This window comes from Magnolia sinica, chromosome 19, assembly GCF_029962835.1.
Source record: "Magnolia sinica isolate HGM2019 chromosome 19, MsV1, whole genome shotgun sequence".
Classification (NCBI taxonomy): Eukaryota; Viridiplantae; Streptophyta; class Magnoliopsida; order Magnoliales; family Magnoliaceae; genus Magnolia; species Magnolia sinica.
In genome coordinates, this window is record NC_080591.1 from 49,078,559 (window position 1) to 49,098,505 (window position 19,947).

General features: G+C 42.6%; 1 protein-coding gene across 1 annotated transcript in view; it reads right to left on the minus strand.

Moving 5' to 3' along the window:
* LOC131235321 (uncharacterized) overlaps positions 1-19,947 on the minus strand; it is a 160,545-nt gene that overhangs the window by 32,320 nt on the left and 108,278 nt on the right. The window contains exons 6-7 of the mRNA XM_058232460.1: positions 18,066-18,221; positions 15,284-15,439 (exon numbers count right to left, since the gene is read on the minus strand). Of these exons, the coding sequence (XP_058088443.1) occupies positions 15,284-15,439; positions 18,066-18,221 (312 nt within the window). The remainder of the gene's footprint in view (positions 1-15,283; positions 15,440-18,065; positions 18,222-19,947) is intronic.

Below are 19,947 nucleotides of genomic sequence, written 5' to 3' on the forward strand. Positions count from 1 at the left end.
CCCGCAACCCTTCACTTCTCTCATTTCTCTTACTCTCCACAAGACTAGGCAATTTTTAGTAAGTCGGAAATCCTTTTATTTCACTCTTTCTGGCAGTTTTCCCTTTTACAGTCTGTTTTTTCCCATTTTCAGCTTTCGTAGTGTTTTCTTTCTTTTCTTGTTTAGTTTGATCGGGATGTCGAACTGGTCTAGAGTGAGGTCGGTGTCGGGGGCTTTCTATAATGGTTCATACCATTCCCTTGAGGACACCTGGGTGAATATACCTCTTCCTTCCTCCTCGGACCTGGGGGGATGAAGAGATGAAGTTCCAGGGAGTTAGTGAGGAGGGAGCTCAACCGGGGTCTGGAGGTTCTCCTGTTGGGCTCTAGGAGGTCAACACCTTTGGGTTCACCATGACAGAGGCCGACCTGACTCCAGTGAGGGAGGATTATCGGATCCCCAAGTCGCTGGTGCTTAGAGCACCCGAAGTAAGAGAAGTACTAGGCTAGCCTCATGAGGGAGAGCTAGTCGTTTATCTTATGGCTCTACAATTTGGCCTTCGTCTGCCCTTGCACCCAGTCATCTAGAGGGTCGTGTCTACCTTGAGGTTAGCTTTGGGTCAGTTGATCTCGAATGCCTAGAGGTCGTTGATTGGGACTTGTGTCCTCCGGCAGCAGCTTGGTCATCGCGAGTTGTCTGTGGATGAGTTCCTGTACTTGTACAGGGTAAAGGTCAACTCCATGAACCTAGGGTGATATTATTTTTCTACCTAGGCCAACCAAGACCAGGCCCTTATAACCGACAACCCTACGTCCAACAAAGGTTGGAAGGATAAATGTTCTTCGTATTCGGGGAGTGGGTATACCCGGCGATCGGTGTTCCTACCGAGTTTATGACTCTAGATTGGGCATTGCTAAGTTAAAGTACATTAAATCCGGTTTGGACTTGCGTTAATTTTTATTTTTGATTTCTGCAGTAGGATTCCCTCGTGTGCAACCCGAGTTCTCCTTGTTGCAGCTTTAAAGTATTTCTCACGCGAGATTGTTAAAGCCTGCCTTGAGGAATTAGAGGAAGCTAACCACTCCTCTAGCTCTCTTCCAAGTTGGTATAACCCAGGTCGCCCGAGACCAGGTATGTTGTGCTTTAGCTAAGTTTGCTTATCGTTATTCGAGTTCAATTTTTTTATGTGCTAATATTATTATTTTTACAGATATGTCTTGCAATTCGCACCCTGCGAAGAGGATGAAGTTGCCCTTTACGGCTGATGTGGAGTTGCTCAGAAAAAATATGAAGGAGGACGCTCCTCGCTGGGGCAGGGCATCGACTAAGACTGTAGCACATCCTCCTGGGATCCCAGTCCTTGTTGAGTAACCCAAGGATGCTATGGATGAGCTACCCACTGCTGCTGCTGTTGTGGCCGAGGTTGTTGCTCCCGTGCTGGAGCATGTCCATGAGGGGTGTCTCTTGCTCGCGGGTTTGAGGGAGCGCATAATGATGCTCCTAGGGCAGAGGGAGGAGCTCGTTTTGCCCCTGGTGCTGGAGTTCCTGCACATGAGACGGAGGGCAGTGGGTTGACCTCTGGGTTAGGCCCTCTGGCGAAGCTTGCTAGGTGGGCATCTCACCATGTGGACAAGCAGGACATCATCGCCTTGTACGACCTTCACCCGATGGACGTGCTGCGCGAGTCAGCAATTCCTCTTTTAAAGGCATGTTCTCGGATTGTTCATTGAGTCTTGTTTCCTTGCATAGTTTGTTCTAAACTTTACTTTCTTTTTCAGGTGACTCCCGTACTCTTGTCAACTCGGCTGGTCTTCTAAGAGGTCGGCCGTGGTTACGAAAAGCTCGAGGTCGATATCTAGAAGTTGACCTCTAAACTCCACGTCGTGGTTGGCGCCAGGGGTGCTGTCATGGCTCAATCGGAGGCTCTACAAGGAGCTCTGCAGCTGTCAGAGAAGGATTAGAGGATCTTGAGGGCCCAGTTGGATGAGGCTCTCCTGGAGGGTGCCTTGAAGCAGTCAGTACTGGAGGACCTGAAGGTCGCTCTCACAGAGTCAAACTCCAAGTTGACATAGACTATGACTCGGCTGGTAGAGGTCGAGGCCTCCATCCCCGAGATAAAGTCGGCTATGGTGGAAGCTTTTAAGGCTTCCGAGGAGCTCAAGGATTATTTCAGCTTGGGTTATGCTCGGTGCGAGTAGCTGGTTAGGTTGAAGCATCCGAGCATCGATTTGGATGCCTTGGCCGAGGATGTCACCGAGAATCCTGCTCCCACTGAAGCTCCTACTTCCGCTGAAACTAGGGCTGGGGACATTTTTTGAGGATTGACTTTATCCTCTTTATTTTTTTAGTGTACTTATTTTTGTACTTTTAAATCATATTAATGAAAACTTTTTGTTGTAATGATCACTTGTGCAAATTTTTTAAGTATGCTGGTCGGGTTAACATATCATTAATGGTCGAGTTGACCCTTTTAGGCCGCGTTGTTCAAGTACTAGCAATAGTTGGAGGTCCGACTTCTTCTTTAGGGGTTGGGTCATTAGTGAGGGTGTCTTTTCCCTTTTACTAGGGGATGCACCCAGTAGATTTTTGTAAGTCGAGCATTAGTAGACAGGAAAGTAGAATAAAAAATTCCCTTGACTTGGGATTTTTATTGTAGTTTATAAAGGAAACATGTAGATTGTAGATTCAATATAGTAGGAAAAGTGGATCCAGTCGATCATGCATAGTGCATATTTAGGTGCTCAGCATTCCACGGATGCGGTAGGGGTCGTCCCTCCATAACCTCGAGTTGGTATGTTCTTGGTTGGCTTGTGCTTGTCACTGCATAGGGGCCTTTCCAGTTTGGACCTAGGGTTCCTGAGCTGAGCTCCTTGGTATTCTGGAAGGCCTTGCGAAGGACTAGGTCCCCAGTTCAGAACCTCCTTATCTTCACTATAGAGTTGTAGAAACGAGAGACCTGCTATTGCTGAGTCGCGACTTTAAGTTGGGCTTGCTCCCTTCTCTCCTTGACTAGGTCCAGGTCCAGTGTCATCTGCTCGACATTTTGCCATTCGTTGTTGGAGTGGGTTTGAGTGGTTGGGAGTCCGATCTTGACTGGGACAATGGTTCGGCGCTGAAGGCCAGGAAAAAAATGGGTTTCTCCCATGGCCGTTCGGGCAGTAGTTCGGTATGCCCAGAGGACGATGGGGAGTTCTTCTACCCAGGCTCCTTTAGCTTTTCCAAGCTTGGTTCAGAGGTGAACCTTGATGATCTTATTGACTGTCTCGACCTATCCATTGGCCTGGGGGTGCCGAGGTGATGAGTAGACATTCTGGATTCTGAGGTTTTCACACATATCTTGGAATTGGTTATTGTCGAACTATTTCCCGTTGTCTGAGACCATCGTGCGGCGGATTCTGTACCGGCATATAATTATTTTCTAGACGAAGTCGGTAATCTTGGCCAGGGGCTCGGCCTTGACCTCGGCCCATTTAGTAAAATAGTTGATCGCAACAACTACGAATTTGGTCTGCCCCTTGCCAGTTGGTAGGGGCCGATGATGTCGATCCCCCATTAAGCGAAGGGTCATAGTCTGATCATAGGGGTTAGCTGCTCAGGGGGTTAACGTGGTATCATCACGAATCGCTGACACTTGTTGCATTTCTGGGTATACTGCTTAACGTCTATCCCTGTCAAATAACTTTATGAACGAGGGCTTGACTGCTAAAGTGGTTACTATAAATGCCTTTGTGGGTTTCTCTCAGGACGAATTTGGCTTCATCAGGTCAGATGCATCTGAGGTAAGGGAGGGAGTATCCTTTTTTGTACAAAACGTCTTCAACCATAGTATACCGAGCTGCCCTGGACCAAAGTCTGCACACTTTTAGTCGACTTTCAGGCAATTTTCCTTCTTTGAGATGGTCGATTATTGGGTCCATCTAAGTCAGTTCTAAATTTACTAGAAGGACTGCGCTTGAGTTAGTCTCGCTGATGCTTAGTTCAGTTAGGAACTCGATTGGGGTTGACTTCAGGATATCATTGAAAGTGCCCTGGTTTGTCAATTAGCGTGAGTGTTGAGTTAATGAGTCAAGTGGGCTCCATCTGAAGATTGTTTAATACATTGCCTCAACTGGATGTGTGTTTAAAGCTCATCACAGGTAAACTTAGCCTCACATCCCATGTCCCAAAACACCAAGGTATATAAATCCTTAAAAAGCTTAGAACAACATATGAGTATAAGTATGCAAATTGATTCTGCAAACAGAAAAATTCTCTAAGTTTTCAGCTTTCTTCGATGTATCGAGCTTAAATCGACGATATTGAACAATTGTTTTCAATATCATCGATACATCCTCAATAACATCGAATTGAGGTATTTTATGTCTAGCAACCAACATGATATTTGGACAATATTTTCGATGAATTGACCGAGCTTTGATAACATCGGAATTCAAATTCTGATGACATCGAGCAAGGTTCAATGTCATCGAATATAGGCTAGTCTGTGTCCAGTAAGCTTTAAAGGTAAATCGAGAATTTCTTCGATAACTCGAAACGAACCTCGATGACATCGAAATTCAAATCCTGATGACATTGAGGGAGATTCGATGTCATCGAAGTCGGACAAGTCATGACCAACAAGTTTGATAGGAAAATCATCTGGATATGATCGAAGAATCAAGCTATCCTTGATAACATCAAAATTCAAATCTCGATCATATCGAAACTAGGTCGATGACATCAATTTCAGACAAAGGAATGTCCAGCAATCTCTCAAGGAAAATCTTCTAAAAAGATCGATGTATCGAACTAGGGTTCGATACCATCGACATTTGAAATCCGATAACATCGAAATAGGCTCGAGGACATCGAAGCCAACCTGTTCATGTCCAGCAAGTTTTCTTAAAATATTCATTGAAAAGATTAATGTATCGAAACCACTGTCGATGATATTGAAATTCAAAATTTGATAACATCGACGAATGTTTGATAACATCGATCTTTAGTCAAAAAGGTCCGGGTATGTACTTCAGTTGAGTTCGTATCATCGAACCTTGATTCGACGGAATCGAAAGTATATATTCGATGACATCGAAGCAGGTCCGATGATATCGAACTCAGTCAGAAACTGACATCTTTATTACCGTTGGATCTTTTTGCCTATATGAGGGGAGCTTGCCCTTGGTTGCTAGAAGGAGAAAAAGGAGAGAGTGTTATTACCTATCATCTATCCTAAGCCTGTTTTTTTTCTCATAGGGAGTTCATCCTTCAATCCACCCTCATCATTGATATTTAATAGAGTGGATTGGTAAATGAACTTCTTCATTTAAGGATCTTCCAGCTACCACCTTAATAGCAAATCATTGAGCTAGGATCCCTTGAATGATTAACTACCTTAGAATCTCTCCATCACTTTAATAGGTAATATTTATTAGAGTAGATTCCAAGATAACCTTGACCCAATTCGTCGCCTTTATTGGAACATCATCAAGTGTCGTGGATCAAGGGAGCTGAAGAATCTTTATCATTAAGGAGGAGATCTTCATCAACGTGCTTAACGGGGCTCACCTACTTATCTGTAAGTCATTGGAGTCCAGAGACCCTGTTGATCATTCCTTATGTAAGTTTGGGTCACAGGTGCTTCTCACCCCTTTCAAGTCCTCCGAAGGGAGAGTACGTGTGGGTGCCGTGTGTTGACCCTTGATCTTATGCACGACATAAACTTAGGTTCCTTGTGTTGATCCTTGGCCTGTATGGCCTAAAATTTAGGTTCCTTGTGTGGATCATTGGCTCGTGTGGCCTAAAACCCTAAGTTCCTTGTGTGGATCTTTTACTCTTGTGTTGGGCATAAACGTGTGCCTTTGTGTAGGCACGTTTAGGTACTTGTGTAGGTCCTAAAGTCAACCTTGTATAAGTTATAAAGGTTAGAGGTGAACCTGATTTAAAACCTCTGTTAGTGAAATCCGGTACACTCAAGGGTTGAGTGCGTCCGCCGTGTAGGTTATAAAGGTTAGAGGTGAACCTGATTTAAAACCTCTGTTAGTGAAATCCGGTACACTCAAGGGTTGAGTGCGTCCGCTGGGAGTGGAGTAGGCACGTAACCGAACCACAATAAATGACTGTGTTTGGGATTGTTATTTCCATATTACTCTATTGTGTTTACTTTGAATGTTCTCATGAAGCATGTTAACATGATTATTTAGAACCGATAAGAATCACATCCCACACACAGTCACATAGTTCATCCATCATAGACTAAGTTTATATATTGGTTAAATATTAAATAGTTTTGTGATTGGATTCTCTATTTGGCTTAGAAGCCATTATAGTTAAATTAAAAATATCTTGATAGTTCCATATTAGATCAAGATTAGGTTAATAAGATTTTAAATTGTCATAAAATTTTATAAAGTCCTATTCACCCCCCTCTAGGATACTTTGACCTATTTCTACTTTTACTAGAGCGGTCATTATCACAATTTTAATCATCCTCTACTGTTGTGGCTAGCTTTGCTAGCATATTTGCCTTAAAGTTTTTCGACATGGGGATTAGGCTGATATTACACTTCGGGAATTTGTTGATCATTTCCCGAGCTTTCTGCAAGTAGGCTTTCATCCTCTCCTTTTTTACTTGGTACTTATTGGCTTTCTGATTGACGCGAGTTGTGAGTCGTTGTGGACTTCCAGGTGTTGGGCTCCCATTGCTGCCACCAACCTGAGTACGATCAACATGGCTTCATATTCTGCTATGTTGTTTGACACTTGGAATCCAAAGCTTAAGGCATACTATATGTAGGTCTGGTTAAGAGCCATCAGCACTATCCTGACCCCGTTGCCTTTAAAATTGGATGAACCATCTATGTGCAACATCCATGCCTGTAGATCTGACTTGACAGTTTGATCTTCAGGCTACTTGATCTGTTCATTGGAGCTGGCTTCCAGATTGTTCTTGGGCATAAGCTCGATAATGAAGTCAGCGACTGCTTGGCCTTTGATTGTTTGTTCGGGATCAATAGTTGATATCAAACTTGCTAAGTTCGATGGTCCATTTTGTTAGTCTTCCTGAGAGTTTAGGTTTTTGGAGCACCTGACAGAGGGGTTGGTCTGTTGGGACCATGATGGCGTGGGCTTGGAAGTTCGGTCATAGACGCCATGCTGAAACAACTAAGGGTAGGGTGAGCTTTTCGATGTCGGGGTACCTGGTTTCTGTTGGGACCAAGGCCTTGCTGATGTAGTACACAGGCAATTATTTCCATCCCTACTCCCTGATAAGGGTTGAGCTGACTATGGCCAAAGAGGCTGCTAGATATAGTAGAAGCGGCTCACCTACTCGGGCTTCGAAAGCAATGATGGTGACCCCATGTATTGCTTGAGCTTTTGGAATGCGAGCTCGTATTCTTCTATTCACTCTACTTTTTTTTATTTCCTTTCAACTGTTTGAAGAAGGTAAGGCATTTGTTCGTGGCTCGAGAGGCAAAACGAATAAGCGCGACTATTCTTCCTGTGAGGCATTGAATCTCTTTTATCATTCTTGGTGAGCTCATGTCGAGCAAGGCTTAGATCTTATCAGAGTTTGCTTTTATTCCCCTCCGGCTAACCAGGAATCCGAGGAATTTTCTCGAGCTTATGTTGAAAGCACATTTACTCGGATTTAATTTCATTTGATATTTTCACAGGATCGTGGACATCTCCTTAAGTTTGAAAATGTGGTTTGCAGCTCTGATGCTCTTGACTAGTATATCATCGACATAAACTTCCATGAAGCCTGCTGTACTGTGTGAACATTTTATTGACAAGTCACTGATACATGGCCCCAGTGTTCTTCAACCCGAAGGGCATGACCTTATAACAGTAGAGACCTTTGTTGGTAATGAAGGTTGTTGAGTGTCAAATATTACATGTTTTCCATTGTTTATATCTTGGTTTTATGAACATGATAATGCTTAACTGACATATTTTATACATGTGTGTCTTGTGAGGTGAATCTAAGAGCTTAGAATGAAATGAATGCTAAAGCATGGATTTGATGCTCAAGAATCACTAAGGCAAGGGATGGATCTTAGGAGACCAAGATTAAAGATTTCAAGACCTTAAGATTTAAGGAAACCAAATGAAGAAGGAAGAAAATTCGACAGATCAAAGTACAGAAATTCAGAAATCTGAATTTCCATCGTCGATGACATCGAACACCTTTCGATGGAATCGAAGTAAGTGTTCGATGGAATTGAGACCTGATCGATTGCATCGGAACTTACATAAAAATCAAGTTTGGTTGCCAGACTAATTGATGCATTTCTCGATGGCATCGACCACATGTTCGATTCATTGAAACTCTGTTCAATGGAATCGAAGACTGTCCGATGGGATCGACATTTTTGAAGAATATTTGAGCAACTCGCTGAAACACTCTGAACACTTTTCGATGGCTCAAGGACATGTTCAATGGAATCGAAGTTCCGTTCAATAGAATCAAAGGGACATTATGTTCGATGGAATCGACAACTTATGCAATGTGAAAGGGTTCGACTTTCAAATCTGATTCAAACTAGAATTCTTCCTTCGATGGCATCGAAGTATGTTCGATGGCATTGAAAGCATTACACAGAGTGTGTAAATTTGAGGACAAAGGCTATAAATATGAGTTCTCCAAGGAGTTCTAAGGAGGAATTAGGTTACAAGGAGTAGAGCTAAAGTGTGGAGCAACCTCTTAAGACTTTTTCTTCTTTCCTAGTTTATTTTTCATGTTTTGTTTAAGAGATTTGGTTTCAATCATGTCTATGGTGAACTAAACCTCTTAGCTAGGGCTAAGAGGTGAAGCTTATAACATGTTAGGATGATTATCTTGCTTTGATTCTTATTTATGTTGAACAATCATTGAGTTCTAGTTTGATTTGAGGAATATTTCCAGTCTTCTATGATTTATCGTGACTTCAATTACAGTAGATTCCGTGGAGGCTTTTGAGATGTTCTTAATCTATTTAGAGTTGTGGAGATTGGTAAATCCTGTTGTTCACCATTGTTTCCTGCGCATGGTAGGATGATGGAATCCCTTCCAATCAATGTAGTGGATCTTCATGTGTGAGCGATCTCAATTAAAGTTCAGATTGTGCTTGAATAGTTTATCTTCCACTAGATAGGATAGGACTCCAATTCCAGTTGTGTTTCTTGAATCAAGGTAGAATCTTGATAGGTACAAGTGGATCCTTAGCACCCTAGTTCCCACCTTTTAATTGATAGTTTAAGTCAACATTATTACAATTATTCCAACTATTCTAGATTTTAAATTAGTTTCTGATTCTAGTTCTACTTCTAGTTATTTTCAGAATACGTACAATTTTAGTCCCTGTGATTTGACTTCGGTCTCACCAAGTTATTACTACATTGCAACCCTGCACTTGGGGTTGTGAACAAAGGTCGTCTTCTACTTGTTGTAAGGGTCCATCACAAATTGGTTGTAACTTGAATAGGCGCCCATGAAGTTCAGAAGCTCGTGTCCAACCATGCTGTCTATCCGAGGGAGAGGGAAGCTGTTCTTAGGGTAGGCTTTGTTCAGGTTGGTGTAGTCAGCATAGACCCGCCACTTCTCATTGGATTTTTCACCAGGACAACGTTGGCTATCTAGTCCGGGTAGTATATTTCTTCTATAAACTAGGCTTCGAGGAGTTTCTCAACCTCTTTTCCTATGATGGCGTATCGTTCAGTTTCAAATGCCCTCCGTTTTGCCTGATTGGTCGGTGGTTTGGATCAACATTTAGTTTGTGAATTATTATCTTCGGGTTGATTCCAGGCATGTCCAGATGTGACCAGGCAAACATGTCAGCATATCATCGGAGGAGGCACATCATCTCGTCTTATAATGCCGGAGTTAATGATGAGCCGACCTGGACTGTACGGGTCGGGTCAGATTCATTGAGCATAATTGGTATGAGGTCCTCCACTGGATGCGCTCTCTCGACAAATTCTTCCCAGGGATCGAGGGAAGTGATGGTCATTGCCTAATGTTGTTTTCTCAATGTCAAGGAGTAGTATTGTCGAGCTTCCTATTGATCTCCTTTGATTAGCTTGGTGCCGTGATCAGTTGGGAACTTCATCGTAAGATGATATGTTGACACGATTGCTCGGAAAGTGTTGAGGGAAGGTCGTCTGAGTATGACATTATAGACAGAGGGGCAATCGACCACTAGGAAGTTGATCATGGTCATCGTTTAGTTTTTTCCTTCTCCTACGGTGAACGGAAGCTGAATCAATCCTTCTGAGGTGACTTTATCAAACGCTTCGATGAAGATGATGTCTGTCAAGCTAGTGGTGTCCACCAAGATTTGAAACAATTGACGGTTGACTATAGTCATAACCACCACTAGTGCATCGTTATGGGGGTGGTGGACACCGTGGGCGTTCTCTTTAGTAAAGGCTAGATCACAAGGTGTCATTCTTTGCTCCTTTAGAGGCTTGCTAGTGACGTAGATTTGGTGTTCTAAGCCGTAGTGGATGATACTTCGGGCATGGGCTTTTCGAGCTCTGTTTAAGCCACCTTCCCTGGAGGGTCCACTAAAGATAATGTGAATTTCCCTATTGGGTTCATTGTTGATGGGTTGCTCGTTGTTTGGATTCGCCTGCTCTTCTCTTTTGATGGTATATTCCCTCAAGTGCCCATTGCAAATGAGGGCTTCAATTTCTTCTTTCAAATTGAAGCAATCGCCAGTCGAATGGCCGTGGTCGCGATGGAAGTGACAATACTTCCTCTTGTCTCGCTTGTCGGCGTCAAATTTCATCTTATTCAATCCATTGAGAATCCACTTGTCCCGAACTTCCATGAGGACCTGCTCAGGTGTCGTGTTGAGAGGGGTGTACAGGCTTAGCCTTTTCTTAGGTCGTCTGCTCAGGCGCTGGTCCCTAAGGGGCTCGTCATTTTTCCTTCTTTTGTTGTTGATGGTTGAGGTCGGCTCCTCCTTAGGTCGCTTTTCTTTGGTCGAGCCTCCCTTGTTCCGAACAGCTTTTAGTAGCTTAGTAAGTTCCTCGGCATTGGAATATTTCTGAGCTCTATTAAGGAGGTCGGCCATTATCGTCGGAGGGTTCTTGTTGAGTGAAAAGAGAAATCTTCCCTCACTGAGGCCTCCTATCAGGGCGGTCAGGGCGATATCTTTTGAATGTCCTTATACTTACATCGTTTCTAGATTTAAACGCTTAATGTAGTCTTCTAGCAGTTTGTCGTCCCTTTGGATGACATTGAGGAGATGGGAGGCTGGCTTGAGTCTTTCTTTTTCTCTAATAAGTTGGTAATGAATACCTTACTGAGCTATGTAAAAGAGTTGATCGATTGTGGCTTTAGTTGCCTGAACCACTTCCGAGCTGCTCCTGTTAGGTTTAGGGAAAATGCTTAGCACATGACTGCAGTTGATGCGCCGTGGAGTTTCATCCATGCCCTAAAGGATTCCAGATGCTTGGCTGGGTCAGTGGTCTCGAAGTACGGGGTGATTTGTCACATCTGGATTCTCAGTGGTAGCTGGGCATGCATGATGTCGACAATGAATGGTGGCTTAGTTTCCTCCGGTATTGCTTCGACTAAGGTCGGAGCGTTCGTATGGTAAACCTGTCGTATATCACTGATTTGGCCTCGCAAGTCGTTGAGCTCGGCTTCCCAAGGGTCTCTTCTCTCGGCCATCACCTCGGCCATTGCTTTGGAAATTTTGCTGCATTTCTTTTTCTCTAATTCGTGGCGTAGGTCGGATGCAGCCAATGCAACAGTGCTCGAGAAGTGCAAGGGCGGTGGCTTTGAGGTTTCCATTTGCCTACTTCTTTGAGAGCCAACGGGCGCTTGGAAAGGGTTGGGTATTTCTGTAGTTGCTCATTTCGAAGCTTGTCCAGTCTTTTGGACGAGGCGATGGTTTAATTGTTCCAATAATTACTTCATTGAGTTCAAGTTATTATTTAGAGCCTCAACTTGCTGTTTCAGGGAGACAAGCCGATCTCCCTGGCTCCTAGATAGATGCATTGGTCCCGCGGTCGCAGAGTTAGCCTGAAGTTGGGAAGAGGAATCCTGGTGGCTAGTGGATTGCTTTGGTAGCGCGAGATCAGGGGCAGTAGTGGAGGGGGCTGTCTTCTTCTTCCCTTGTGCCATCATTGAGCCTGGAGAGATGAGAACGACTTTTGATGTTGTTCCCACAGACAACGCCAAACTATTGATAAAGTTTAGCCCTCTTTGGACCTGCGAACCTATACAAAGAACAAACAAGAAAGACCCTGGCTCATACAGGAGACCCTTCATGCCTAAGTCAGGTATGGAATCTAGGTCTTAGTCAAATGGAGAACTTTGGGTTAGAGATTGTGCGCACCTTTCACCATTGGGGGTACTTTTATTTATAAATGGGGAGAGGCGGTGGCGTAGATGGCATCTCCTTGTTTTGGTAGGGACGAATCATAGTAGGATTTAGAATCTTTGCTTGGCGGGAGGATCTCTCTGGATCCTTGGCTAGAATCTTAGGTAGACCCATATTAGAATCGGTCTCCTAGATCTTCAGCAGAGTCATGGACATATAAGATTGAGGTCAGGTCAGATCCCATGGAGGGCATGTCTTGCCGACTTGGGATGTGTCGACCTGGTTCACGTGATTGAGGTCAGGTCGGATCCAACAGAGGGCGGGTCTTGCCGACCTAGGACGTGTCGATCTGAGGTGAGTAGTTTGTTTCTTTCAGAGCGTGGTCGATCAATGATTATTTTGACCTTGTGTTGAGAGGTCGAGCTCGACCTTTCTTTACACTTGGTCGGGGAGATAAGGGTCAAACCATTGGGTCGCGCTTACTGCTATTTGAAGTGCTGACCTGGCCTATATTAGTTGGTCATTCCATTTTTCCCATAGCAAGAATCATCAAATCAAAGTGAGATCTTTCTAATAATATTTTAAAATAATAATTAGAGCTACTTTGTTTCTCCAATTAATCTTAATTATCCATTTAGTGTTATGAATTAGAAGTTTAGGATCATTCAATTGCCATGAATGCATAGAGATTGACCTCATGAGAAGCTTCCCATGAGGTTGAGCTCTGTGGGCCCCACCATGATCTATGTTGGACATTCATCCCTTCAATTAGATGTACCCCTATAGCGGGTAATGAGCCTAAAAATTAAGCCAATCCATGGCTTAAGTTGATGACACCATAGACAATAATCGAGAGGGCATGCTCATAGATAATCAAACATGCTAATTTTTCATTCACTCCGCATCTAATTTGAGGCCCAAAATTTTGACCGTTTATATTTGTATAACTTGCGCATCAATTAATAAAGCCAAATGAAATTTCATTACAATATAACTTGGATAGTATGCAATTTCATTGCGATAGTTTTTAGTATATTTATTTTTGGAAGCGCGTGCACACACACACACACACACACACACACACACACACACATATATATATATATATATATATATATAGAGAGAGAGAGAGAGAGAGAGAGAGAGAGAGAGAGAGAGAGAGAGAGAGAGGAGTGTTCAATAAAATTTGAATCATTCACTTGATACAGTACGCTGTGAAACCCTTAGGATCGAACTTTTACCTCGATCCAAAACATTGGTGGGTAATGGCAAGAGGAAATAGTTTCATCCCTTGATTTGCCTCTCTCTTTTGTCATGGCCCACCAAATTTTGGATCAAAGTAAAAGTTGGTCCCTTAGGGTTTCTTGGGTGTGCATCAAGTGGATGGTTTAGATTTTGAGCTCATATCACTGAAAATGGGTTCCCAGAATTTCTCGGGAGAACTCGTGAGAACAGGTGTGCAGCCGAGAATTCCTCTCTTTATACATATGTGTGTATGTATGGGAAATGGGTGGGCCCCACTATGATGTGTGTAAAACATCTACCTCAGCATTAGATGCAACATTTTATGGTGGGCCATGGACTTAAAAATCAAGTCAATCTGTGACTTGGGTGGGCCACACTACATATAATAGTTAAGAGGGGTTATCCCTTCATTAAAACTTTCATAATCATTTATTGGGCCCATCGAGATGTGGTTCACAAATCCAGCCCATCCATTATGTGTGTCCCACTTGGATGAGGGGTTAGACCAACTTTCAGCCGCATTCAAAACTCTAGTGGGCCCCACTAAGTGCTTTTATACGTTTTAAGCATGTCTTCACATGTTTTTAGATGGTATGGCCCACCTAAGATCCATATATGGCTGATTTTTTGGGATATCCTATAACCAAAAGGGGACCCATCAAATGCACGGTATTGACGTGTGACACACATCACGGTGGGGCCCAAGCAGCTCGACCTCATGGGAAGTTCCCATGAGATCGACCTCATAGTACCATTTCCATATATGTGTGTGTGTGTGTGTGTGTGTGTGTGTGTGTGTGTGTGAAAGGTTCTATACGGTCCAGCTCATGGGAACTACCCATGACGTCGAGCTGTGTGGGCCCCACCATGATATATGTCGAACATCAACACCGTGCATTTGATGGGTCCCATTTAAATTATGGTATATCCCAAAAATCAGATGTATACGGAACTTCGACGGGCCATACCATCTAAAATCATGTGAAGACATGCCTAAAACATCTAAAATCACTTGGTGGGGTCCACTTGAAATTTTGATGCGTCTGAAACTTGGTCTGACCCCTCATCCAAGTGGGACACACATAATGGATGGGTTGGATTTGTGAACCACATCTCGGTGGGCCCAAAAAATGATTATGAATGTTTTAATGGAGGGTAACCCCTCTCAACTTTTGTATGTGGTGTGGCCCATACAAGTCATAGATTGACTTGATTTTTATGCCCTAGGCCCACTATGGAATGGTGCATCTGACTGATGGGGTAGATGTTGGACATACATCATGATGGGGCCACACAGCTCGATCTCACGGGGAGTTCCCATGAACACACACACAGATATATATATATATATATATATATATATATATATATATATATATATATATATATATATATATATATATATATATAGGCATCCGATAGTTTGATGCGTAGCATAATGCTTTAGAAGCTTAGAAGGTATGAATATGGGCGTCATTGCAAGCCCAACATGAGTATAAGCATAGGCATTTCAAGCGCAGTATCCATTCATGAATATGAGTACTCTTGTATAGGCCGGAACTAGCTCATTGACATCCCTAGCTTAGGACATTGTTAAATCTATGATAAGGTCTGTCCTTTATTCAGTGGGACTAACGATAGGCCCATTCTCAACTTGTGGGCTAACAATCCAGCATGAGCCAACTGATGATAGACCATGTGGAAATTCTTGAACATACCGCATTTCTAGATTTTTGTAAGAGAAAAGATTTTGAGATACTCACATGTCCACCAAATTCTGTGGTGATCCAGATGGGCCTTGGTTTTATGCCAAACATGTCTTCACAGTATTTTGCCTGATTGCTGTAATTGTACATCGACGGTGGAAATATGCTCTCATCGGTGTTCCCGTTCGTCAGCAATATCATCTCCGTACAAGCCTTCATAGGTTCATGAAATCTTCACCGTTAGAGAAGAAATATATGGAGAATGAAATAAAAGATATTTACAAAACACTTAGAGAGACCGTCTTTCAACTCAGGCCCCGTTCATGTCTTCATCCGACTCAGACGGGTCATCAATCCATGGCATTTACTTCTAACAGGAATAGGCTCGAAAAGCCTTTCATTGATTGGGCCAGGCCCTTCACGAGTCCAATCTCTAAACATTTCATGCCTTTCAAATTTAGTGGGAAAAATCTATGAAAACCTTTCATTCACTCAGTTGCATTTTGGACACGTTGGCATGCACATCATCTATTACGTCTCTCCATAAGATCTATTCCACAATTCATAAGCTGCTTTGAAAAAATCATACTAATTGGATGAATCAAACCGTAGAATCAATGGGATTAAAAAATGGAGGGGTAAGATCGTTCTTCAATGATGGGTCTAACCACTGACGTTTAGAACCAACCGATTGATGTGATTTTTGTACAGCAATAGATGAAGAATAGACTGGACCTAATGAATGGTCCAGATACACGATGATGCCCACACCAACTAGTGCAAATACAACTAGGTGCGTTGAAAGGTTTCCATACACTGAGCCCACTAGATCACTTCTTCTCTGTAAATCAGGTAATCATAACCGTACATGTGATGATCAACACAACACAAACATAAGGTGGGACAGGATTCGGGAACAACGGCCAAGCTCGTTTGATTCGTGACTGTAGGGCCCACCTTGATATGTATGTTTTATATCCACACCGTCCATCCGTTTTTCCACCTCATTTTATGGAATAAACATAAAAATAAAACTGATCTAACTCTCAGGTGGATCACACCACAGGAAAAGTGGTGATTGAACGTCCATCATTAATACATCCTAGGGCCCATCATAATCTTTATTTGTCATCCAAACTGTTGATAATATCACACAGATTTGGATGAAAGGAAAACACAAATATCAGCTTGATCCAAAAATCTCGTGGTCCCAATTTTTAATGGTAGGATTTTTAGTCAACACTTTCCGGTGGCGTGGTCAACCTGCGATTTAGATATGCTTTGTTTTTTGGGATTATAACCTAAAATGATCAGGAAAAACGGATGGAAAGCGTGGATAAAAAACTAATAATAATAAGTTAGGGTGAGGCTCAATCCACCAAATCAGTGGTTATTGGCTTGCTGCTATGTTTAAATAATAAATGCCTCATTAATGAGGGATCGTATATCGCTTTTACCTTTTTCCAAAGGTGAAGTATGGGGGGTAATGTTCATCCCCATTGTCACCAATCCTCATGAGAATCAATCAGAACAAGTTACGTGTAATGTGCATGCATTCGCATAGTATTTGTGAACATCTGTAGAAATGTATGGAGATGATTTTTTATTAATGTAGCCGAAATGCATCGAGTAATGCTGGAGATGGTCGATCGTGAAGGAGCAGTTACGAGACAGGTGGCAAGAAAGTCTTCAAAAAGTCGTGCAGTGCTAAACGATTATAGCAATCGTTAAAACGCATGAATGATCCAAATGATTGAATTAAGATTATAAATAGTAAAAAAATTTAGTAAGAAGAATTGGTCTCATGCTAACCAATCAACACCAAACATTATTTTTTAATCACCAATTTTTTATATTCCATAGTGTAATTGTTTACTTTTCCTGACAGGTAAATTATATTTCTTAGTGTAATCCTTTACTTTCCTAACAAGTAAATTACATTCCTTAGTGTAATTTTTTACTTTCCGTCTATTATTTATGTTTCATAGTGTAATCCATAGCATTAATAAGTAGCTGGTAATATTAGCTATAATTTGTGTATACGCTTACATGTTGGATTTAGTTCATCAATAAGAGGTTTTTCGCAACGGTTATTCATTTCTTATCTCACTTTATTTATACTAAAAATTCCTTTTGTATGGAAGATAAATGTGTAATTTATTATCAGAGGACGAATCCTAGCCTTTGATCTCCTGATCTTATTTACAGATTAAGTGAGTGGCTGAATAGTTAGCTAATCTTATCTTATCTCCATTATACGTTACACGTCTGCCTATTTGGATATATAAGCATATATGTGATTGAAAACAGAGCAACCGCAGAAATATTAAATATATGACCCACGGTGCGACACAACACAACAGATCAATGGTTTAAATTACCAAACCGTGGACCAAAACTCAAGTGTTAGACTGAGCGAAAGATACCTCGGTCTTGGTACCGATTCCATGGTGGGGGTGGCCCACAAACATCTGCATGTGATGCGCATGCTCACCCGTATGTGTGACGCAGATACCTTTTTTTTCTTTATTAGTATGAATTCAACAAAAGCGGTAGAGGATATGTATAGTGTACTCCCGATCTAATATAGGAGTTTTTCAATATCTTGAATGTGGACCGTTGATATGTTTCTCTCTTGACTGTCTAACCGCATCAAACGAATTCAATGGTTACGATCGTCTTATAAAGGATGTTTCCAGGCCATGGTCCATCTGAGATGGGGACACGGATACCAATGCTCTGGATAATCTCAAAATGGGTCCCACTTGCAGATATGCTGGGGTGCTTGTCGGTTTAAATATAAACAGAAAACGACAGTTGAAGGCACAAAAAGGCGCACCTGCCATCTCCATCCATCAATTCCGAACTGAACGGATTCGTGTTTGAGATCGAAACACGTGGCATTCCCTGTATAGTTATAGTAGATGTTAGCTGCACCGTACAATCCTTTGAATGTGTCACCTGCAGCCGTTGCTTCGTCGATGGCCCTGCACATCTGCGGCATGAAATATGAATCAACGGTTCTAAAAATGGAGAGTTACTTCTGGTGGTCTGAAGGCTACCCGAGAACTATAGTCCACAGGGTCTCGCTCGCCACCCCAACACACACACACACACACACACACACTAGGGGTCACGAATTCATGTGGACAAGATCCACACGGTCCATCAAGTGCTCCACCCCGTGTCTGGACGAGGGCCCAACAATCATACCGATTCAACGTTCAGGTGGGCTACGTTCAGTCCATCCAGTCCACTCATTTGAAGGGGCACACCAGGATGAATGGGATTCGCTGAAAATAAGTATATTCCAAAACTCATTTGGCCCCACCACATGAATTTAGAGGTTTCAGGAATGATTTTACACCGTTCCATGTGGTGTGCAGCACACGACTCTTTTTTTGGACTGATTTTTTGGATCCACGGTCAAAATATGGTCGCAGATATGATGGACGTGGTGGATAGGATACGCGTTTGTACAAAGTAGTGCTCAGTTAGCACAAGGCAGGCCCTCCATGTGTAGGAGTCGGGTCCCATAATACCTGCCCCAAGCTGATTGGACGCGGATTAGTTGAGTAGCAAGACTCGTGACGTCATCAAGTTCTGTGGGACCCATCATGATGTATGTGTTGTATCCACACTGTACATTCATTTGAAGATATCACTTTAGGGCATGAGCCATAAAATGAGTCAGATCCAAAGCTCGGGTGGACCCCACCACAGAAAAGAGTGGAGAGAGTGACGCTCACCATTAAAAATTTTTAGGGGCCACAAAAGCTTTCGATCAAGCTGAAATTTGTGTTTTCCCTTCTTTCTTGTCTGTCTTAACTTATGAACACATTGGATCACAGATAAACATCATAGTGGACCTTAGGGCGGTTTCAACGGTGTGCGTCACTGTTTCCACTGTTTTTGCCCTAAATTATATGTTCAAATGAATAAATGGTGCGGATACAACACATACATCATGGTTGGTTCCACATAACTAGCTGACGTCACTTCAGTAGTGAGTCTGCTGCTCAACCTGTAAGTATCTAATCTGCGTCGAAGCTGATTGTCTTTCACGGAAGCGAATTGGTTGGTGTAACACACACCAGCTATATAGCTGGTGTAGGTACGTGTCAGCTCCTCGAGCTCCGAGTTGTATGAATGGTTAAAAGGAGATCAAAGTTATGTGGCCCCACAATGATGTATTATTATATTCACACTGTTCATACATTTTTTGAGATCATTTTAGAGCATTATCCAAAAAATGAATCATATCCAAAGATCAAAATGACCACACCACAAATAGCACCAGAGATAATGATTTTCACTGTTAAAAAATTATTAGGGCCCACCATAACGTTTATTTTCCATCCAATCTGTTCATAAGGTCACAGAGACCTAGATGAAGAGTAAAAACAAATTTCATATTGATCCAAAACTTCTGTGACCCCAAAAGGGTATCAATGGTAGACATTCAATCCCCCACTGCTTTTTGCAGTGTGGTCCACTTGATCGTTAGATATGTCTTATTTTTTGCTCAAGCCTTACTATGAGCTTAAATGGATGGATGGTTTGGATATAACACATACCTCATGATGAAACCCACGAAACTTGCTAACGCCAATACACCAGCTATAGCCGGTGTATGGTACACCAGCCAATCCACTTCCGTCTTTCACTCTTACTGGGTCCGGGTCTGGTGGGCGCGGCATGGGTGGATCCCCGGCCGGATC